The sequence below is a fragment of the Pelophylax lessonae genome (assembly GCF_965119305.1).
Source record: "Pelophylax lessonae genome assembly, chromosome: 9".
Taxonomy (NCBI): domain Eukaryota; kingdom Metazoa; phylum Chordata; class Amphibia; order Anura; family Ranidae; genus Pelophylax; species Pelophylax lessonae.
Window position 1 is genome coordinate 85,820,640 of NC_138776.1, and position 20,686 is coordinate 85,841,325.

The window sequence follows — 20,686 nt, forward strand, 5'->3', positions numbered from 1 at the left end:
TTCGATGTGTTTTTTTGATTTTGGTTTTTTTTTTTTTTTTTTTTTTTTTTACAATTAACGGTTACTATGTGTCAAACGAAAGCTATATTCAGTATAAGCTTTTCAACGTGTGTAATTCTGGAAAAATACAATTTCTGCAGACTGAAATTAAAGTGCCAGAAGTTTTTATCCATCTTAGCAGTGCTATAAATGTTTTTTTTTTTTTTTTTTTGTCTGTGTCCCCTTTGGAGATATTTCCCATCCTTTCTTATCCTGCAGGAAGTGCGGGGAAATCTCTCCAGTAGAAATCTAAACTGCAGTATAAACCTGTCAGACTCTACCCCCTTCTCTGCTCTGATTTTAAAAAAAAAAAAAAAAACGTGGCCTGTGTAGTACTAGTTTAACAAATCATAAACTGTTGGTGAAAGGTAAGGGCAGGTGGATACATCTAACACCATACCAATGAAATGTACGTCCGTGGTGGAAGTCCTGACCCATAGGTTGTACAACTCTAGTGCAGTCCTTGTATTAAAACTTATTTCTAGGTATGGATATTTTTGCAAGGTTACATCATTGGTCCACCTTGAATTATTGTAATATTATATATACAGGATTTATATAGCGCCAACAGTTTGTGCAGTGCTTATAATGTAAAGGGGGGGGGGGGCAGTACAATTCCAATACAGTTTAACCACTTGCCGACCGCAATACATATATTTACGTTGTTTGTTTTTGCCGGCGGCTGGCTTTGTCTTAGAAGCGGTCATCCCAACGCTCACCGGTGTTTCTTGTGCATTTCCACCTGCGCACTTGAGAAATTATCCTATGGTGGGGCAGACTGGTCACAGAGACGATAAAAGACTAGATTCTTTCATCACCTCTATGGCCTTGGAGGACCGAAGCGACATCATAAGGTCCCTTTTAGCATAAGGTCCCTTTTAGTCCAGGATGGATGTAAACTTATTTGTTAACTTTTGCTTTAAAAATAAAAAAAATGTTGCTTTTGAAGGCAAAGGATTTGGGGTTTGGGGTCTTTTTGACCCTAGATCTCCCCAAAAAGAGGACCTTTGGATTCTTATTTCTATTACAAAAGATGTTTACATTCCTTGTAATTGGAAGAAAAGTGATGAGAAAAAAAAAAAAAAAATTAAAAGGGGGGGGGGGGGGGGAATAAAAAGTTAAGCGCCCCCATCCCAGAAGCGAACTAATACATAGGTCTCACACACATAAAAGGTGTTCCCATCGCCACGAACGCAATAGTTCTAGCGCTAGACCTCCTCTGTAACGCTAAACTGGTAAACTCTAAAAATTTTGCCTATAGAGTTTATTTAAGTACCGCAGTTTGTTGCCATTGCACCAGCGCGGGCAATTTTAAAGCGTGACCTGTTGAATATCTATTTCTACATATGTAACATCATCCCTCCTATTTTACAAAAATTGAGTATTGGGTGTTTTTTTGTTTTTTCCATTTATTAAAGTGTGACATGTAACCATCGCCATTTTATTCCCTAGGGTGTCTGCTAAAAAAAAAAAAAAAAAATTTATGATGATAGGGGTTATGTGTAATTTTTCTAGCAACAAATACTGATTTAACCACCTCCCTACCAGCCAATGTATATATAAGGCCTGCGTTTAAACCTAAATACCGGTGTTATGGCAGCAGATAGCTGCCATAACCCTGGTATTTTTTTAAACTGCAGGCGATCAGCTTTCTGATAAGGGTGGTCCCAGCGGCGGATTCGCTGCGGGATCACCCTTTCCAGGATGGAGGAAGAGGTGCCCCCCCCTTCTCGCCGCGTCCCGGTCCTTTTCCCCGCTTACCGGACCCGCCAGCAGCGGGGAAAAAGATCGGGTCCTGGATCCTCACAGGCAGGATGTCGAGTGAGGGCAAGCTTGCCCTCACTCGACCGGAGCTATGGCAAATGTTGTTGCCTAGCAACCGGCTTAAAGGTCCCTTTTTTTTTTTTTTTTTTTTTTTTTTTTCATTTTATTTTATTTTTTTTTCTATCTTTAAGTGTACTTGTGAGATCTGAGGACTTTTTGACCCCAGATTTCACAAAAAAGAGGTCCTGTCGTGCCTATTTCTATTACAAGGAATGTTTACATTCCTTGTAATAAAAAATAAAAATGATCAATTTATTTATTTTTTTAAATAATAAAATAAATGGTAAAAAAAAATAAAGCGCCCTGTCCCCGTTAGCTCGCACGCAGAAGCGAACGCATACGGAAACCCCGCCCACATATGTAAACGGGGTTCTGCCTGTGAGGGTCTAGGGAGCGCCGCCTTTGTTAGCAATCACGATAACTTTTGCGCAAACCAATCAAAATACGCTTTTTGCGTTTTTTTTTTTTTTTTTTACCAAACATATGTAGCATAAAACAAATTGGCTGAAAATGTTAAAACATTTTGATTTTTACATTTTTTTTGGGGATGAATTTCATATAAAAAAATTTGAAAAATAGGAAAAAAAGGACGTCAAATTCGTTTAGGTACAGCATCGCACGGCCGCGCAATTGTCCGTTAAAATCACGCAGTGCCGAATCGCAAAATAGGCCCTGGTCAGGAAGGTGGTAAAATCTTCCGGGGCTTAAGTGGTTAAATTATGCAGCACCAAGCTGTGCTGAAGTGTGGCGTGTTCCTCTTCGGGCCGGGAACATGTGCAATTTCACCTGCAATCCCCAGCTGCAGAGATGGGAACCCTAGGAGAGGGTGCTGTAATGTAAAGGATCTGAATCAAATCGCAAACATATGATTCGGACTTCCGCTGGAAGAAGATTTTACTAAGCGGACCTCCGTGAATTTTAATTCAGTACCCCTGATCTAAAGAGGGGGGGGGGGGGGTGATACAAAAGGTGATAGCTGCGAGGGCTAATCTGATGGCGGTGGCTTGAGTACAGTTTTTAGGTGGAGAATAGGGTAAGCATCTCCTGGGTAAACAAGTTTTCCAGGATTTCCTAATGGAAGACAGGATAGGACCTGACAGGACATACTTGGGTAGGAAGTTCCAGAGGATGGGAGTGGTTCTGGAGCAGTCATAAAGGCGAGCAAAGGAGAAGGTAGGAGGGGAGCTAGAGAGCAAGGTGTCCTGGGAGGAACAGAGTGGACAGTTTAGCGTTATCGCAAGATGAGGTTGGTGATGTAGCTGGGGGCAGTGTTGTGGATGTTGTACATATTCATACATACTGCATGCCTGGCAGATAGCTGTGGAAGTGAAGAATCGCTAAGTGGGCACAACGAGTACATTGATGCACGCTGTCTTCATAAATCACATGCTGAGTGGATAATTACAGGGAATTTCTTGCTCATCATGGTTGCCAGTCAGAGGACACCTTGCATTTGTCACAGTGAATACAAGGTGTTCTTCTATTGGATGGTGTGAATATTGTGATGTCACTGCCCCACCTCCCTACCGTGTCCAGTTAGAAAACGCCTTGTATTTACTGAGAAAGATACAAGTTGTTCTCAGAATGGCACTCGCGCTGAGCGAGCACCCCCTTATGGCTTCTATGTAGGCATGGGATCCAGCAGACAGCGAGGATCACTGCAATGATTTCCGGCTTCCGCAGGGATCTACCAGCTAATAGAATATGCAACCTTACTTTGGCCCAAAATAACTATGCAAAAATAATATCCTGGAATTCAGCTTTAAAGATGGCATTGGTGTTATCTGATCTGTAGTATGTGCCGTAATTTATAGAACGCTGATTTTTTAAAAATATTTCCTTTTTTTTTTTTTTTTACAGCTCGAATGGGATTAAATTTCCATCATCCAGCAACAGATAACATAATGGCACTTAATAGTAAGTATTCATCTTGCATTACTCTATCCTGGTATGGGTTGTCTGTGGTGACATAGGTGTATGTATGTGTATGTATCTTTGCCTTCTCCAAGGCAGTGTTTTTTTTTTTATTCTTTTTTTTACTTTTGTATCAATTGAGTTTTATAGCTGCTAAATAATTTTTACTGTGTGCACATTTTCTTTTTATTATAACATGTAGCATTTCATGGCTCATCTTTTACCTTTTAACCTACAGTGTTACCTTTCTATGACTGCTGATCTCTAACCTAGACTGTAGACCACATTGCTAAATGAATACAAGCCTTGATGTCTCGTGGGTTTACTTATTGAAACTGATAAAAAAAAAAAAAAAAAAAAAAAAAGCAAGCTCTTGCATAAGTTTAGCAAAGCCATGTTGATGTCTGCTAGGGTGTTATCTCCACCGGTCGTGTGTAAGCATTGCTGCATAAAAATGACTCCTGGCATTGAATTAGGAAAGGTTGGTAGAGCAAACATCGTACTTGTTATTTGTGTCTGCAGTTTTATTTCAAGCAGCATCAAAGGGGAATGTAAACAAAGCGGTGTTTACACTAAGGCTCTGTTCACACTGGGGGGGGCTTCAAATTCGCCCGACTCTGAAGCCGCCCAGTGCAGCGTGGCTTGCAAACGACTTCTCTAATAGAAGTTAATGCAAGCCACTGTGAAGTTGCCCCCAAGTAGTGCAGGAACCTTTTTCTAAAGTCGTTCTGATTTGAACGGTTCCATTGCGCTGAATGGAGCGCGACTGGTCAGGCGGCTAAGTCACCTGACAAGTTGCCCCAGTGTGAACAGGGACTAACCTAGGCCTGGGACCAGAAAAAGGAAAAAAAAAAAGTTTTTATAGGTTTTGTTGACATAGTTGCTTGGTGTTCCTGTCATATTTGTCTTTAGAATGTATGTCTTTCGAAAACCTTTTTCTTTTCATTTTTGGATAGTGTGGGGAAGGCTTAGTACCAACATAAGGAGTTTATTAATATTGGGGTTTGATTAGAGATTTCCCCTTACTTACTGTTCCGGTGCCAATGAACCAGACAGGTAGTGATGGAAATCCACAACCAATACTAATATGAACGGAAATAAAATACTTTATTTTATTTAGCAAGTTTTTTTTTTTGCTTTTGTGTAATAGAGGAAGACTTTTGCCCCTGGCGACTTGTTTTTGAAGTCTGTGTTTTTGATGCAGATTTTTCCATTGCTTCCAGTCTGGTAAAATAATTGTCACAAGGACGTAAGTCAGGTGCTCTTAACAGCGCTCTGGATAGCCGTAAAAACCTCACAGGGTTCTAAAGCCTAGTACACACAATACATTACATTACTCCCGAAGTTGTATTCTGTCATACAAGAGTTTTCGTAAGTTGAGTAACCTTGATTTTCAATATGAGAAGCCTAGCATGCAAAAAAAGCCAGATGATCATTCAACTGATATTCCTGTCTTGTATGAGGCTAAACTTTTTCATCCTCACTGTATCCAAAACTGAAAAATCTTTTGGCTTTATACTTTGGCTATTTATACTGTTTTTTTTTTAGAGCCGGTGGTCGGCTTTCAGGAGAGAACGATGCGGCTTAGCAGCTGCTTGGCCATTATTCCAGCGAGAGGGAGGGGACGTCCCCCCCCCCCCCCCTTCTGCCGCCTTCTGCTGGTCTCCGTCCCACTGGGAGACCTGAGCAACCAGTCGGCACGTCTGTTGGCTGGTTGGAGGTCCCCAACGAAGCCGAATTCCGATTCGATCGGGTCTCCGATCATGTAAGTCGGAAGAGACGTCACGGTTTACTCGGCTGCCAATGGCACTGATTTAAAAAAAACTGTCAGTATTCAAAAATACAGATTTTGGCATTTTGAATACTTTGAAGTGCAGTGGAGGGGTTTGGGGTCTTTTAGACACTAGATCCCGCCATAAAGATTACCTGTCACTGCCTATTACATTCCTTGTGACCGCAAGAAGTGATCCGATTTTTTTATTTTTTTTTTTAAAAAGTGTTAAAAAACAAAATAAAATAAATAAGAAAAAAATAAAAGATTTTTAAAGCGTCCCTGTGAGCTCGCACACAAAAGAAACGCATATGTAAGTCGCGCTCGAAAATGAAAACGGTGTTCAAATCACACGAGCTATCGTTGCGATTATCTGAGCGAGAGCTATAATTTTAGAAAGACGTCCTCTGTAACTGTAAACTGGTAACAGTTAAAAAATTTTTAAAGTGTCGCCTATGAAGATTTTTAAGTACCATCGTTTGTTGGCATTCCACGAGTGTGCGCAATTTTGAAACATAACCTGTTGGGTATCTATTTACTCGGCGTGCCATCATCTTTCACAATATATAAAAAGAAAATTTGCGAACTTTACTGTTTGGTTTTTTAAATTAATTGACATTTGTTTTTACCCAAAAAAATTGCGTTTGAAATACCTCTGCGCAAATACCGCATGACAAAGTATTGCAACGACCGCCATTTTATTCTCCAGAGTCTTTGTTAAAAAAATATTTGGGGATGCTAAGTAATTTTTTAGCAAAAAATATTGATTTTAACTTGTAAACAGGTGTCAAATAGGCTTGGTCCTTAAGTGGTTAAAGTTCAAAGATGCTCTAGTGTTTCTGCGTGAACTTGTGCTTTTTAAAAGAAAAATTCAAGGGGCAGATAGTATAGTTGCAGTCCACCTACTTAATACTATTGCTTAATCTAAAGGGCATTTTTCTTTTACTTTAAAAAAAATAAAATAGTTTTTGCTTTTTAACTGTACAAAGTATACGGGTAGACACAAGTACAAGACCAATAAATCTAATAACATCTGTAGCAAAAGACACCATTCTTGTGCAGTAGCCTAGGATGTGTTGTCATTGAGAAGGTGATAGGATGGGCGGAGCTAGCCCCCCCTCAAAAAAAAAAGCCCAGTGCTTAAAGTCTGCAATACTAATAAATCAATAGTGGAATGTTTCACCAAGGTGGGCTCTGTATTTCAGGTAGGCAACCATAGCATTTCATTGCAGTTCAGGTATTGAGGCATTACCTGGGAATGATTGAGTGTATAGATAAAAGAGAACAAAGAATGATTATATAAAGAGAAGAGCACAAAAAAACCATAGTGTGGGAAAAAGGAAGGGTAATAAGGAAGGAAAAGGGGTGGGGGGGGGGGGGAACTAGTTCTGACTGCCAGTGTGAAAAAGAGGGTCAGTTTTGGATAACAAGTACTGAAGTTTCCATAGTTCACTGTGCTTGGCGAATGTATTTAATCTGGGAGAGTGGTAATTTGCTTCCATTTGAGAGCTATTAGACAATGACTTGCTGCTAATATGTGTGATCGGCTTTCTAGTGAGTTTAGGGATCCCTTTAGGGGAAGACCTAGTAAAAATGTTGTTTTTAGTAGTATGTGTAATGTAGAATGTAACTGAGCTATGTGTAACACATTAAATCGATCACTAAATAATGAAAGAATTGCAGCCCAATTCATTATAAGTGGTATGCAACCGTCCCCCCACATCTGCAAGCTTTGAATCAATAGCGCCCTGAGTGTGGGAGAGAGAGAGACTCAGACTTAATACACAGGAAGAACACCTGGCATTTGCATTCAGGGGATGGGACAGTTAAATTGCGTATGCAAGAATGTACTGTATAATTGTCCTTGCATATTGTTCATATGCGTAGTAACTGATTGGCAGTCTGGCAATTTGTGTATTTCTCACTTTTGTGGTCAGAGCACTTTCCTGGTCCACCCCTTTCTACATTGATGGTCAAGGGTGTTGTTTGTTAGTCCATGCTTTAAGTAGCTATTTGGACACATCAAGTAGCTATTTGGGCACATCAGAAGTTGCAATGGTCATTATGGTCTAGGTACTATGGAATTCTACTATACTGTTTTATGCTCCAGTCTCTATAGTCCTTACAGTAGTTCACTCTGATTCAGGTATAGGTGATCTTAGTTATTTTTAGACCATGCATATAAAGCGGCATCTCCATACTTTGTGACTGATTGGCTGCTCATTGGATGGTGCCTGGGTGGTCCTGGCACCAATGACACTTAGCAAGCCAAGTGGCATCAGCGATGGTTTTTCGTTACCACTTTTTAGGGTGGCATTCTGATTACCGTTGTAGGGGGTTTTTGGTTCCTATTGTCTCCAATGCGTGGATCGTTATTCCCATGGCCCAGAGATCGATTTCAGTATGATTCTTAAAACTGATTTAATTAGGGGTTCCCTGCTGCTCTTCATAGTTAGTTATATATAGAACCTCTCAGTGGAGTGGAGGTAAATTTACCAAATCTTTCACATCAGTATGGACAGAGGAAGGAGTTTGCCTCAATAGCTCCATGGAGCTGGCAGTTAGATCAGACTAGCATATCTTACAGCTACCAATCTCAACCAGGTACCCCCCAAGGGGATCACAGCCCATTCTACCAGGGCCTTAACATCTTTTATACGTGGAGAAAGCAGGAACTATGCCAGGCAAGATCAGCCAGGTGGCAACCTGGTCATGCTTCAGTACCCTTTCAACACATGACAGGATAGATTTCCTGTCCAGCCAAAACCAATCTTTCAGTAGAAAGGTCCTTTAAGCTGTAGATCCATCTCACCCCCCCCCCCCCCCCCCCACTAGTACTACTGGCGAAATCCTCTGATTCTGCCCTGGAAGATGACTTGAGAAAAACAGAGTTTGGTACCAGGTAACTCCTTTTTTCTAGGAAGTCTTCCAGGGCAGCACTCATACCCATCCCTATTTTTTCTTTTATAAGGGGAAGTTTTATGGAAGGATAGCTGTATATTTGCCTGTTGTTCCTCCGGTACTGTATATTACTGAGGTATGTGATGGCCTTTTAAAATGGTGGATGAGGCGTTTCCTGTTTTAGGTGGGAGGGGACTATCTCTCAGATGCTGCCCTGGAAGACTTCCTAGAAAAGGAGTTACCAGGTACCTAACTCTGTTTTTTGCAATTGAAAACAGTATCATTAGTAGTAATCCGCATGGATTCATGAAGGATACTTCTTGCCAGACCAATCTATTATCTAGATAATGGAAGGCCTGTGGATTTGGCATATCTGTATTTTCTAAGGCATTTGATACAGTCCCCCAAAAACATTTGCTTTACAAACTGAGGTCTTTTGGCATGGACCATAGGGTTATGTACCTGGATTGAAAACTGGTTACAGGGGCATGTCCAAAGGGTGGTGATAAATGGCCAGTACTCAGAATGGTCCGCTATCTGTGTCATTGGACACAGCAACATGACTCTGGAGGAAAGCTGCTTTCCATGGGGGAACCTGAAGAAGAGAGACCTGGATTGCTGACGGGGGACCCCAGAAGAAGAGGCTCGGGGCTGCTCTGTGCAAAATCATTGCACAGAGCAGGTATCTATAGGCATGTTTTTTTTTTGTTAAAAAAAAATAGATTAGTATTTAAGTTCAAAAATATGAATGGGACCATTTGATAGAGCCAGTGTTTATTTCTGCCAGTTCCCTAAACAAGCTCATTGTGTTATACATGTTGTTTCCTTTTCTTTGAATTATTTATTACAGGGCTTGACAAATTTTCCTGAAATCTAGGAGCCAGCTAAAAAAGTTAGGAGCCAATTCTTTTTTTTTAAACTAACAACCAAGCTTTATTTAATAAAACGGATACTAAATTTACACATAAATACGACTAGAACCCCACTCTCCTCTATAGCACAATTGGATGAAAACAGACTGTCTGTCTCTTTCCATCCGATGCCATCTGATCCGATCCACGGGATGGATAGAAAATAGAACCACCATCCGTCTGCTTTTGGTGGACAGGATCAGATGGCGGCAGATTACTGTGTATATATATATATATATATATATATATATATATATTATAGAGAGAGAGATAGATAGTTATATATAGATAGATAGATAGATATAGATAGAGATAGATTTTTTTTTTTAATAATTGGAAAAATAATTTTTTTTATTTTTTTTTTAATAATTAAAAAAAAAAAATATATATATTTTTTTTTTTTTACATTTAAAAAATAAATTAAATAAATAATAATAACCACACTCCCTGTCAAAGGTAACTAACTGGACAGGGAGATGGTAATGAATTGAGAACAAAAAGGCAGTGGAAACAGTCATTACAACAGTCATTACTCCCGGCCTCCACAAGAGGGCGCCAGTTCCCCATTGGAAGCCTGTCATCTCAAGTAGGCCGAAAAGCCGGGGCCTCAATTTTCGGACGGCCCGGAAGTCCGTGCACTCCGTGCGCGGAAGTCCGGGCAGAAATGACAGGACACCTTCTGCAGGGCACCCCCAGGCGCCAGGTCGCTAATTCTAGTCGCAAATGCGACCTGGCGCCCGGGGATTGTCAACCCCTGAATTATATGTACAAAACATTACTCCATATCCCTGTGTCATCATTAGTGTTAAACGCTTTTATTCTGATAAAACAGTGTGATCATCACATCCCCAGGTGGGCACTGTGCAAGATATTCATGCAGCCATAGCGGGACTAGGTTAGGATCATCATCACCGCAACAAATGGTGCTGTTAATCCTTCTACTGCACATGCCTATTACTATTAAAGCGGAGCTCCAGCCCCCCACCAAAAAATTAAGTCAGCAGCTACAAATACTGTAGTTGCTAACTTTTAATATCAGAGCACTTACCTGTCCAGGCATCCCGCAGTGTCAGAAACCCAGCCGTTTTTTATTTTATATCGGCTCTCGGGCGCTGCTGCCGCCATTCATTTTAAGGGAAACTGACAGTGAAGCCACATGGCTTCACAACTGTTTCTCTATTGCACATTTCACTTTGTGAATGGCTGGCGGCAAGGGAAGGTGGAGGGGGGGGTTCGAACTTCCGGGTGATAAACACCGGTAAAAACGGGTACCCCTCCCTTTCCCTGAAAGGTGCCAAATGTGAGAGAGGAAGCAAACAAGCAGATTTTATATATTTTTTGAGCATTCTCCAGTGTAAGCAAGTTTTTCCAGGCTCCTAGATTGGACTGACTGCTTCCTGAATTCTCTGCTTTATCTTCTCCAAAACAGAATTCCAATGCGTCTTGCACTGATTGAACTGGTCACTTTGCTTGCAAATATTGAGTAGTTTAATAGTTATTTTTAAATTGTACAAAAGTCATTTCACTTTGGAGTTTTTTCCCCTCTCCAGAGTTCCAGCAGATTATATAATTTATAGTTTGTTAAACTTCTTTTTATAGTGCAGCTATGTTCCACTTCAGGTTGTAAGACATGTTCTCTGGGTCTTTGAAGTGTTATCAGAATAATTCAGAGTTCTGCATTTCCACAGTTCCTTCTGTCATCTGCTTTATTCTGATAAGCCCTAGCTACAGATTTTTTTTTTCTTTAGCAAGCCCATAGGACAGCTCCATTTTGTTCTTCATTTTATCTTTATGTAACATGCATTTCACAGGTCTGATGTTCATTATTATGCTCTAAAGTCCTATCCATCCTCTTTCTGGACTTCTCTTCATTTCTTTGCTCTTTGTTGCATCATTAAGTTGTAGGTTTTGCTTCTACATTTAGTATCTTGTAGGATGTGTTTACAGTGTTTCAGCACACCATCAGTTTTCCCATTCTAAAAACACTAAACACGGAGATGGCTTATTGCAAGCCCTGAAAATAGTGTTAAAATGTTGACGAACATTACCATAAAGCAAATTTTTTGGGGCATTTTATTTTTACTTAAAGCAGAACTTGCATCTAAAATGCAAGGTCCCCTTTAGAAGTGCCTTCCTCTGCCCTTTTTATAAAATTCAGAATAATCAATTAAAAAAATAAATTGAAAAAAAAAAAACCTGTAGAGGGAAGATGGATAATATACTTACCATTCCCCTGGCTTCCACATGCGGCACCCAGAAGAGGTGACAACATCCTTCTGGCGAGATCTAGGGACTATAGAGTACTTTTTCTGAGGAGACTTTTTTTTTTTTTTTTACAGTGTGGTTACAGCATCATCTTGGAAGATTTGTTGTACTTGCCATTATATTTTTATGTATATGTTATCAAAAGAGGTGTGCACACTTAAAGTGATACTACTCATTTTTTAGAAGTTTAACCACTTAAACCCTGCTCACATTGCTGCTACTGCGGCAATGTGGCACGCGCCGCCGGAGGCTCGCTCCCGCTGTGTTCAGTCACAGCAGGAGTCGGGCCAGGGGAGGAGTAGCGGCGATTGCCGCTGCTCTGCCCCGATCGTCGGGGAATCGAGTGAGGAGATCCTCCCGCCTGTGTAAACAGAGCGGGCGGATCTCCATAGTGACAGGGACTGACAGATCGGAGTGTTCAGCATAGCTGGACATCCGATCTGTCCTTCTGTCACTCAGTCACCTCCCACACGTCATTAAGCACCAGGCATACATTAACCCCTCGCTCTCCAATAAAATGAACCCCTTCCTTGCCAGTGTCATTTTTACAGTAACAGTGCATATATATAGCATTGATTACTGCAGTAATGTCACTGGTACCCCCAAAAGTGTCAAAATGTCAGTCAAGGGTCCGATCTGACTGCCGCAATGTCGCAGTCCCGCAAAAAAAATCGCAGATCACCGCCATTACGCGTTAAAAAAAAAAACACCAAAAATGACATAAATCTTTCCCTTTGTTAGTAAACGCAATAACTTTTGCGCAAACCAATCAAAATACGCTTATTGCGATTTTTTTTTTTTTTACCAAACATAGGTAGCAGAAAACAAATTGGCCAAAAATTAAAAAAAAAATAGATTTTTACATTTTTTTTGGGGGGAATTTCATATAAAAAAATGTGAAAAATATTGTTGTTTTTTCAAAATAAACGCTATTTTTTTGTTTATAGCGCAAAAAGTAAAAATCGCACAGGTGATCAAATACCACCAAAAGAAAGCTCTATTTGTGGGAAAAAAAGGACGTCAATTTCATTTGGGTACGGCGTCGCACGACCGCGCAATTGTCAGTTAAAGTCGCACATCACCGAATCGCAAAAAGTGGCCTGGACGAAAGACAGCAAAATCCTCCGGTGGTAAAGTGGTTAAAAATAACAAACATGCCATACTTGCCTGCTCTGTGAAGTGGTTTTTACAGGGCGGCCCGGATCCTCCTTTTCCCAGGTCCCTTCCCGGCGCTCCTTGCCACTCTTTCCTGCCGAGTGCCCCCACAGCAAGCAGCTCCCTTTGGGGGCACCCGGGCCAAGCTGCTGCTCGGTGTGTCCATTCAGGCACCGAGACGGGGTTCGGCCCTGCCCCCCTCTCACCTCATTAGCTAACTGACTTTTTTACAGCAGTGGGAGCCAATGGCACCCTGCTGCTATCTCACCCAATGAAGAGGGAGAGTCCCGGGCAGCCAAGACTCTCGTGCCCTTCTCTTAATCGAGATAGACTCAGGTAAGTATTAGGGGGCTGAGGGGGGCTGCTGCACATTGAAGGTTTCTTAATACATAAAATGCATTAAGATAAAAAACCTGACTTTAGAAACCCTTTAAAATGCAAATCTTGCATTCTGGGTGCTTAACCACTTGAAGACCAGGCTTTTTCTAGCACTTTTTGTCCACGTGTAACCATTTTTTTTTTTTTCTTTTTGCTAGAAAATTACTTGGAACCCCCAAATATTATGCTCTAGTGAATAAATTGGTGGGTTTTTAAATTTTTATACGTCACACGTTATACGCAGTATTTGCGCAGCGATTTTTAAAATGCAATTTTTGGGAAAAAATACTTTTTTTTTTAATCCAAAAAACCATACATAATCCAATTTTTTTTTTTGTAAAATAAAATAGAATAGAATATCATGCCGAGTAATACCTATCGTGATTTAAAATTGCACACACAGAGGCGACAGATGGCTTAAGTTTTACTATTCATGGGCGATGCTTTCAAAGTCTTTACAGGTTACCACTTTATCTCTATAGAGGAGGTCTAGTACAATAATTACTGCCCATGATCTGACATTCGTGGCGATTACTTATGTGTGTGGAACGATTGCTGTGTGTGTCACCTTTACACAGGGGACAGGGGCGCTTTACTTTTTTTTTTCTTTTTAATTATACTTTTTTTTTTTTTCTCTTTTTTGCTCCTTAATGGACACCGCTCCTGGTCTTCGTGACCATAGAGTTATACTGCCCTTACAGAAGTAGGACACTAGGCAGAAAATAAGCTGGCTTCCCAGGGGGTTTACTCCTTGCTGGCATCTCTGGTCCTGGCCATTTTTTCTTTAGATATTTTTTTCCTGTGAGATCTGCAATCAACTGCCGGACTGGGTGACGGGCTGGATAATCTAGATCTGGCCTGCGAGTTAAACTCCTCGCAAGGTTGCATAAGACCGAGTCTTGTCCCAAGTCGCAGCGTTCCTTCTGGCCGACAGCCCCCCCCCATTTTGATGAAGAGGGGGTTCTGTCTGGAGTGGTGCCTGCCTGGTTCTTGGTATGGTGAATAGCTGTCCCTCCTTTCCCCCTGGAGAATTTTGGGGTGGACATGGGCCCCTCCTTGGGATGGTCGGACCTCTGGGCACCTCCAATCCTACCCCCCCCTCCACTTATGCTGGGGCTGTGTGGTTGGTCTGGTCCACCTCTTAGGGTGAGGGTAGGGTGCCATGCTGGCGATGGGGGGGGGGGGGGGGGAAACCGTCGGCGACCGGACGATCAGCTGTGCATGGGGACTGTACCTGGTGGGGGCTCCCATCCTGCCTGGGCCTGTCCTCGAGGCCTAGGGATCCCTCCTGGGTCACTGGGAGCCTCATGGTGCTGCCATTTTGCTGTAGCCTATGTGTTTCTATACATGGCAGTCATGTTTGTGTAGTTCGGGCATTTTGCGGTGGTTTTCCATTGGAAATAGCGGTGATTTCGGTGGTGGGAGCCCCTCTTCATACCCTGGTGCTGACTCCTGGATCTTTTGAATTTCTGATCGCCGCTTGTAGAGTGCAGATTATCCCGGTGGCTGCAGGTGCCTGTTTCTGATGGGTGTTGAGTCTGGTGGAGTTCTCTCCTTCTGCTAAGGATCGCTTGTTTTGTACCTGGCGACCGAGTGGTGCTGCCGGCGCTTTGGGGGGTTGTTCCTTTGCAGGGTTTTACACGTTTTGTGGGGGTCACCCTGGTGACTCATGGAGAGTCTTTGGAGCACATCTCCCCACCTGATCCCCCCACCTGAGGTTGTGGGTCCCTCCGGGTCCCAACCATCCATCGATGCACGGATGGCAGGCCTGGAGTCCTTTGTGTCCCGGGTGGAGGTGGCTTTCAGGGGACGGGCTAGCAAAAAGCACCCCCCACCTTCCCCTGCCTCATCTCTCTCAACAGTTCTTGAATCTGATTTGACTCCGCAGACGTGGATCACCCTGCTGGGTCTACGACCACTCGCCTAGTATCCTCAGAGTGAGGATGATTCCGCCACATCTGCAACCATGCACGAAAAGGCGCCGGTAGAAGCACTGATTGGATCTGTGCATGAGACCCTGAAGATGGAGGATGCAGCTACGACGAAGGCGCAGGTTCCCTTTGGCACTTACAAGCCATCTGGAGCGGCAAAGGCATTTCCTTTTGTTTCCTATTCCCCGGCCTTTAATATCCGGCTGACAGAAAGGTGAAGGCTGTGGGCCGCAATATGTACATTCTGGCTGCTTTGGCACTGGGGCTGGTATTCACCATTGTCCTGGTGTCACAAACTCTGACTGAGTGGGCTAAGCTTTTACGCCATGACCTGAAGGGAGACCAGCTGCGGACAAGCTGGTTTCAGGGGCTGCAGTTTATCCGTGATACCTCTTTGGATGCGGTTCCCCTAGTGGCTCGACCCTCCATTTTGGCAGTGGTACTTCAGTGTGTCTTTTGGCTTAAATGGACCACACTTCTAAAAAATGCCTTGACTGAGCTCCAATTTCAAGGGGATCACCTGTTTCGGGCTACCCTAGATGACATCATTAAAGGTCTAACAGGGGCGAAGAGTACCTTTCTTCCGCAGCCTACTAAGTGCAAGTACTCTCATCGTAGACGTGGGCCCCCCTCCTTGGCTCATAAGAAGTTTTTTCGTCCATCAGGATCAACTGACAAGGGCTCAAAGCCTTTCAGGGACTCCTCTGGAGGATCCAAATGAACCTGTCCTGTCAAGGCGAGAGTGGGCTTCTCCAGACCCGTGGACAAGGCTTTTTCAGCATGAAGGTGCGCCCTCACCCGTATCGGGGATGGGGTGACGTCGTCGCTGGTTTCTGGACATGTGGACTTCCCTGGTACAAGACAAGTGGGTCTACGAAGTCATTCGGTCCAGCTGCAAGATCGAATTTTGCTCTTGTCCCCCGAAAAGGTTCTTTTCTTCCAACTTGCACCTGTCCCTGGACCTTACAGGGTCTGTTTGGGGCGGTACAAGACCTGGTACTTCAAGGGGTGATTGTCCCAGTTCTTGCTTTGTTACATTGTCAGGGTGTTTACTCAAACTTGTTTACAGTTCCCAGGATGGAAGGCAAGGTGTGTCCAATCCTGGACCTCCAGGCGCTGAACTGCTTTGTGTGGGTGCAGAAGTTCAGGATGAAGCCCATTCGCACGTTGACGGCATCCCTGCATCAGGGGGATTTTCTTGCCTCAATCGACATCAGGATGCTTACCTTTACATTCCAGTATGGTGCCGGTCACCAGCGCTTCCTCCGCTTTGCCGTGGGAGAGGAGCATTTATCAGTTTGTTGTGTTACCCTTTGGTCTTGCCTTTGCTCCTCGGGTCTTCACAAAAGTGTTAGCCCCGGTGTTGGCATTGTTACCCCAATGGGGGATTGCGGTACTGGGCTACTTGGACAACCTCCTTCTGCGAGCAGAGTCTCCTACTGCTCTGGTGGAAAACCTGGAAATCACCATACGAGCTCTGAGGGAGTTTGGCTGGATTCTGAATTTTCAGAAGTCTGCTATGGTTCCGTCCACAAAGCTGGACTATCTGGGTCTGACTCTTGACTTGGCCTTAGAGTGCTTCTTCCTCTGGACAAACTCCAGAAATTTCAGGCTGCAATTCATTTCCTGCTGTCCAGCAGATGGTCATCCCTCCAGACTTGCATGCGGGTGCTGGGTCTGATGGTGTCTACCTTCGAGGGGGTTCAGTTTGCACAGTTCCAAAAGGGGTCCCTGCAAAAGGGAGATTCTGGCCAAATGGGACAAGACTTTGCAGTCTCTGGACAATTAGATCCAGCTGAGCCGGGAAACGAAGAATTCTCTGATATGGTGATTTTGCTCTCCAGTACTTTGGCTCTGCAAATCCTTCCTCTCCTTGTATTGGACAGTGGTCCCCCCGGGTGCCAGCCTGTCCAGCCTGGGAGGCGTCCTCGGCAAAAATTATGCTCAGGGGATCTGGACACGGATCTAGTCTGCACTCTTCCAATATTTTGGAACTCCGAGCGATCAGACAGTGCCTGGACCATTGAACGGATTGTCTTTAGGGATGTCCAGTGCGCATTCAATCGGACAGTGCCGCGGCCATGGCTTATGTCAATCACCAAGGGGGCACAAAAAGTGTTCTGGCGGCTCTGGAGGTAGCTGGCATTCTAAGGTGAGCAGAACAGTTTGTTCCAGCCCTCTCTGCCGTGCACATTCCCGAGGTGGAAAACTGGCAGGCGGATTACCTCATTCTGCAGGCGTTGGACCATGGGGAGTGGTCCCTTCATCCGACGGGGTTTCATCAGTTGTGTCTCTGGTGTGGCATCCCCGAAATGGATCTGTTGGTGTCTCGGCTCAACTGAAAGGTGCAAAGGTTTGTGGCTCGGTCATGGGATCCTCTGGTGGATGCCACAGACGCGCTGGTGGCCCCATGGGGTCAGTATCGTCTAATTTACGCCTTCCCTCTCAAGCTTCTGCCAAGAATTCTAACACCGGATTGAGGCAGAAGGGATTCCGGTCATCTTAGTGGCCCTGGACTGGCCTTGCTGGGGTTGGTACGCCGATCTGGTGCGGCTGGTCGCCGATGTTCCTTGGAAGCTTTTTCTTGGAGGATCTGCTGTCCCAAGGACCGATCTTCCATCCTGCTTTACAGTCAGTGGCTTTGAAGGCTTGGTTGTTGAACGCCAGGTTCTGATGGATAGAGGTTTATCTGTGTCGGCAATTCCAGTGCTGTTAAAAGCTAGGAAATCTACTTCTAGGAAGATCTACTATCGTATGTGAAAGACTTGCATTGAATGGTGTGAGTCTCTTAATGTTCATCCTCGCTTCTTCTCGGTGGCTCGGATCTTGACCTTCCTTCAACAGGGGGAGTTGAACATAAATTGGCCGTACCATCAATGGCCAGGTGTCGGCTTTGGCGGTCCTCTTCCAACGAACCTTGGCCACACACTCCCTGGTGCGTACCTTTCTTCAGGGGGTCCAACATTTGGTTCCTCCAGTACGGGCTCTGTTGCTGCCTTGGTACCTTCATTTGGTGCTTTTGATCCTCCAGAAGCCTACCTTTTGAGAATCTTCCAGAGATTCCCTTGAGCAAAGATGATGTTACGCTGAGGAAATGGATACCCAACATGTCACGCTTTAAAATTGTGCACACTCGTGGAATGGATCCAAACTTCGGTACTTAAAAATCTCCATAGGGAAAGCTTCAAAAATGTTTATAAGTTACCAGTTTCCAGTAAGAAGAGATCTTGAGCTAGACTTGTTGCTCTCGCCCTAATGTTCGCGGCAATACCTCACATGTATGGATTAAACGTAATTTACATATGTATCTGCGACGTATGCATGCGTTCGCTTCTGCGTGCGGGGAGGGGGCACTTTTTATTTTATTTTTACACTTTCCATTCAACTTTTTTCACTTTTATTCCTATTACAAGGACTGCAAACATCCTTTGTAATAGGAATAGTGCATGACAGGTCCTCTTTATGGAGAGATCTGGGGTCAATAAGACCTCAGGACCTCAGATCTCTCCTACAGGCTGGAAAGCCAGAAATCGGGGGGGGGGGGGGGGGGATGAGCTTGGCTATCCAGACGAGATCACGGCAGTAGTTTGACAGCTGCCAGGTTGGGCATGACGTCATAATGATGCACCGGGCCCCCGAGAGTCAGACTGCCAGGGACCATTTGGTCCTTGGCAGTCTCTATGGTGTACTTCCGCCTCCGGCGGATTCTTTCTCTGGCTCGTCGATCGCACCGGCGAGCCAGTAGAAGCACCGGAGGGCCATAGGAGGGGGGTGGGATTTCCCCTCCCACCGCCTGTAAGAACGATCAAGCGGCTGAACAGCAGCTATCAATGTTTTTTCAGTGCAGGGAATCCCCAGCTAACAAAATATCTGAATGATGCCTGCAGCTGCAGGTATCATACAGATATTCCCACCTAAAGCCCAGGACGTCTTATGATGTCCAGCGGTAAGGAAGTGGCTAATATACTTTAGAAAAACTGGGTAGGTAGGCCATTTTGTAGGCGTTTTAAAGAGGTCTATACTGTGAAAGCTGAGCTAAAATTAAAAAAAAAAAAATTAGATGGTAAAAGGCTAGTTATCGGAGTTGCCTTAACACTCTTGCTGCTGATCCTTTCCTCATTACTGACTTTCATATGCCTTGTTATGCACTATCTCTCTGTGTGGGTCAGCCATCTTGGTAGACTTCCTTTCCCATGCCAGAGCTGTCAACTGATGTCCAGTGATCTGATTACTGGTGAAGGAATGTTCAAGAAGTAGCAGGAGAGCTTCTCTTAACACAGATCCAAAGCATTGCAGATTCCTCTCCAGTAAGCAGCACAGTTGTGATATCACCAAATCTCTCACAAAGGAGACTCCACAGGCAGCAGTGTCTCTCACCTGCAAATTTGCAGCTATGAGTTGTGTCAGCATAGGAGTGCCTAAGCACACTCACATACCAGAAAATGTAGTAATAAGTACTGCAGACTCCACTGGGATCAGCGGGGGATAGAACATTGACCAAAGTATTTATGCAAAAACATCCATACCTGGTATTTTACTTTAGGAGGCACCTGTACGCAATAGAACAGGGATCCTCAAACTACGGCCCTCCAGCTTTTGTGGAACTACACATCCCATGAGGCATTTTAAACTGACATTCACAGACATGACTAGGCATGATGGGAATTGTAGTTCCTGAACAACTGAAGGGCCATAGTTTGAAGACCCTTACAATAGAAGTAGGTTTATTCCTTTTATCCCCTAACAAATCTGGACTTCGCCCCCTGCTCTGACAGCACATGCTGGGGAAATTCCGACAAAGCAATATGTTGATTTTTATCCCCTGTATACTCTCAGCCCTGGGCTTTTCTTTGCTCCCACTAGCTGAATGGAGCAGCTGGGGAGTGACCGGGAAATAAGCATGTGCTACATATTCAAAAGACAGACCATAATGAAAACAAAGTTAATTATGAGAATTAAAGGGCATCGAATTACTTAAAGTATTCAAATATATCCATTGTTACAATCATTTGTGGGAAATCGGAGATTTACAGAAAACACCTTGACCCTTCACAATCATTACAGATTTAATAATTATGTTTGACTGTATGATTATCATAGAATTTTTAAAAACCTTTCCTTATTTCTTCTGTCCTGAAAAGCCCTTCGAGATAAAAAAAAAAATTACATTTGACTAGAAAAACAAGCCTGTGCTGCTCAGAACGGGGGCATTAAAGCGGAACTATACTGCATTGAGCACCACAGAGAAAAAATGCTGTTGAATTCATTTTTAATATTCAAAACAAACTCCCCAATCCATCCATGTCTTCATGCTTTATTTGGCTAAGCAAGAAACCAGCTAGTAAAGGGAGAAATCTAAAAAAAAAAAAAGTTTGAAACAAGTAAATATGATATGTTGCTATCTTTTTACTAATGCTGGCAGCATAAGGATTAAAAATCGTCAATGTCGATTTAAAAGTCAAGTTCCAAATCCAAGTGAACTTGATTTTGTACTCTGAGCATGTTAAAGTGGTATTAAACCCAAAAATATAAATGATATATTGCAACCTAACAAATTTTACATTTCCTTTTGGCCTGGTAATACTGTCTGTAAGTCC

At 43.4% G+C, this 20,686-nt stretch overlaps 1 protein-coding gene across 4 annotated transcripts in view; it reads left to right on the forward strand.

The window, feature by feature from the left end:
- The window catches only part of CPEB3 (cytoplasmic polyadenylation element binding protein 3), a 269,676-nt gene that overhangs the window by 136,555 nt on the left and 112,435 nt on the right, over positions 1-20,686 (forward strand). For all 4 annotated transcript variants that reach the window (XM_082267592.1, XM_082267595.1, XM_082267594.1 and 1 more), the window contains exon 4: positions 3,724-3,780. In XM_082267592.1, coding sequence (XP_082123718.1) covers positions 3,724-3,780 — 57 coding nt within the window. The remainder of the gene's footprint in view (positions 1-3,723; positions 3,781-20,686) is intronic.